Here is a 332-nt window from a genome sequence, read left to right as displayed (position 1 = left end):
CCTGCCGCAGGCGACCGGCACACACGTCCCGCACAGCCCTGAGGGCCGACGCTCCCCCACCGACAGTGACCGTGAGTGATCCCCCTGTCCCTGCCACGCGGGCCATGTCCCCGTGGGCCCTGCTCCCCATGGGCTGCCCCCCAGCCCACCCATCCCTGTGGTTCCCCAGGGTCCCCCGAGGAGCACCCGGCCGCCTTCTCGCCTGGCCCCATTGACTCCCCGAACAGCAGCATGGAGAACCCGCTGGACACCACGGGGGACATCACCGTGGAGGAAGTGAAGGATTTCTTGGCGTGAGTAGGGGGGCGAACGGTGTAACCAGTGCCTGTGGC

At 69.3% G+C, this 332-nt stretch overlaps 1 protein-coding gene across 1 annotated transcript in view; it reads left to right on the top strand.

Annotated features, from left to right (window-relative positions):
- Nucleotides 1-332, top strand: part of LLGL1 (LLGL scribble cell polarity complex component 1) — a gene marked incomplete at its 5' end in the record, with an annotated part of 5,480 nt that overhangs the window by 4,045 nt on the left and 1,103 nt on the right. The window contains 2 exons of the mRNA XM_035889134.1: nt 1-71; nt 170-293. The exon at nt 1-71 is cut by the window's left edge and continues 27 nt beyond it. Coding sequence (XP_035745027.1) covers nt 1-71; nt 170-293 — 195 coding nt within the window. The remainder of the gene's footprint in view (nt 72-169; nt 294-332) is intronic.

The sequence above is a fragment of the Egretta garzetta genome, unplaced genomic scaffold, assembly GCF_000687185.1.
Source record: "Egretta garzetta isolate BGI_Z169 unplaced genomic scaffold, ASM68718v1 scaffold42, whole genome shotgun sequence".
Taxonomy (NCBI): domain Eukaryota; kingdom Metazoa; phylum Chordata; class Aves; order Pelecaniformes; family Ardeidae; genus Egretta; species Egretta garzetta.
Note: the sequence above shows the minus strand (reverse complement) of the source record. Positions and strands in the feature narration are given on the sequence as shown.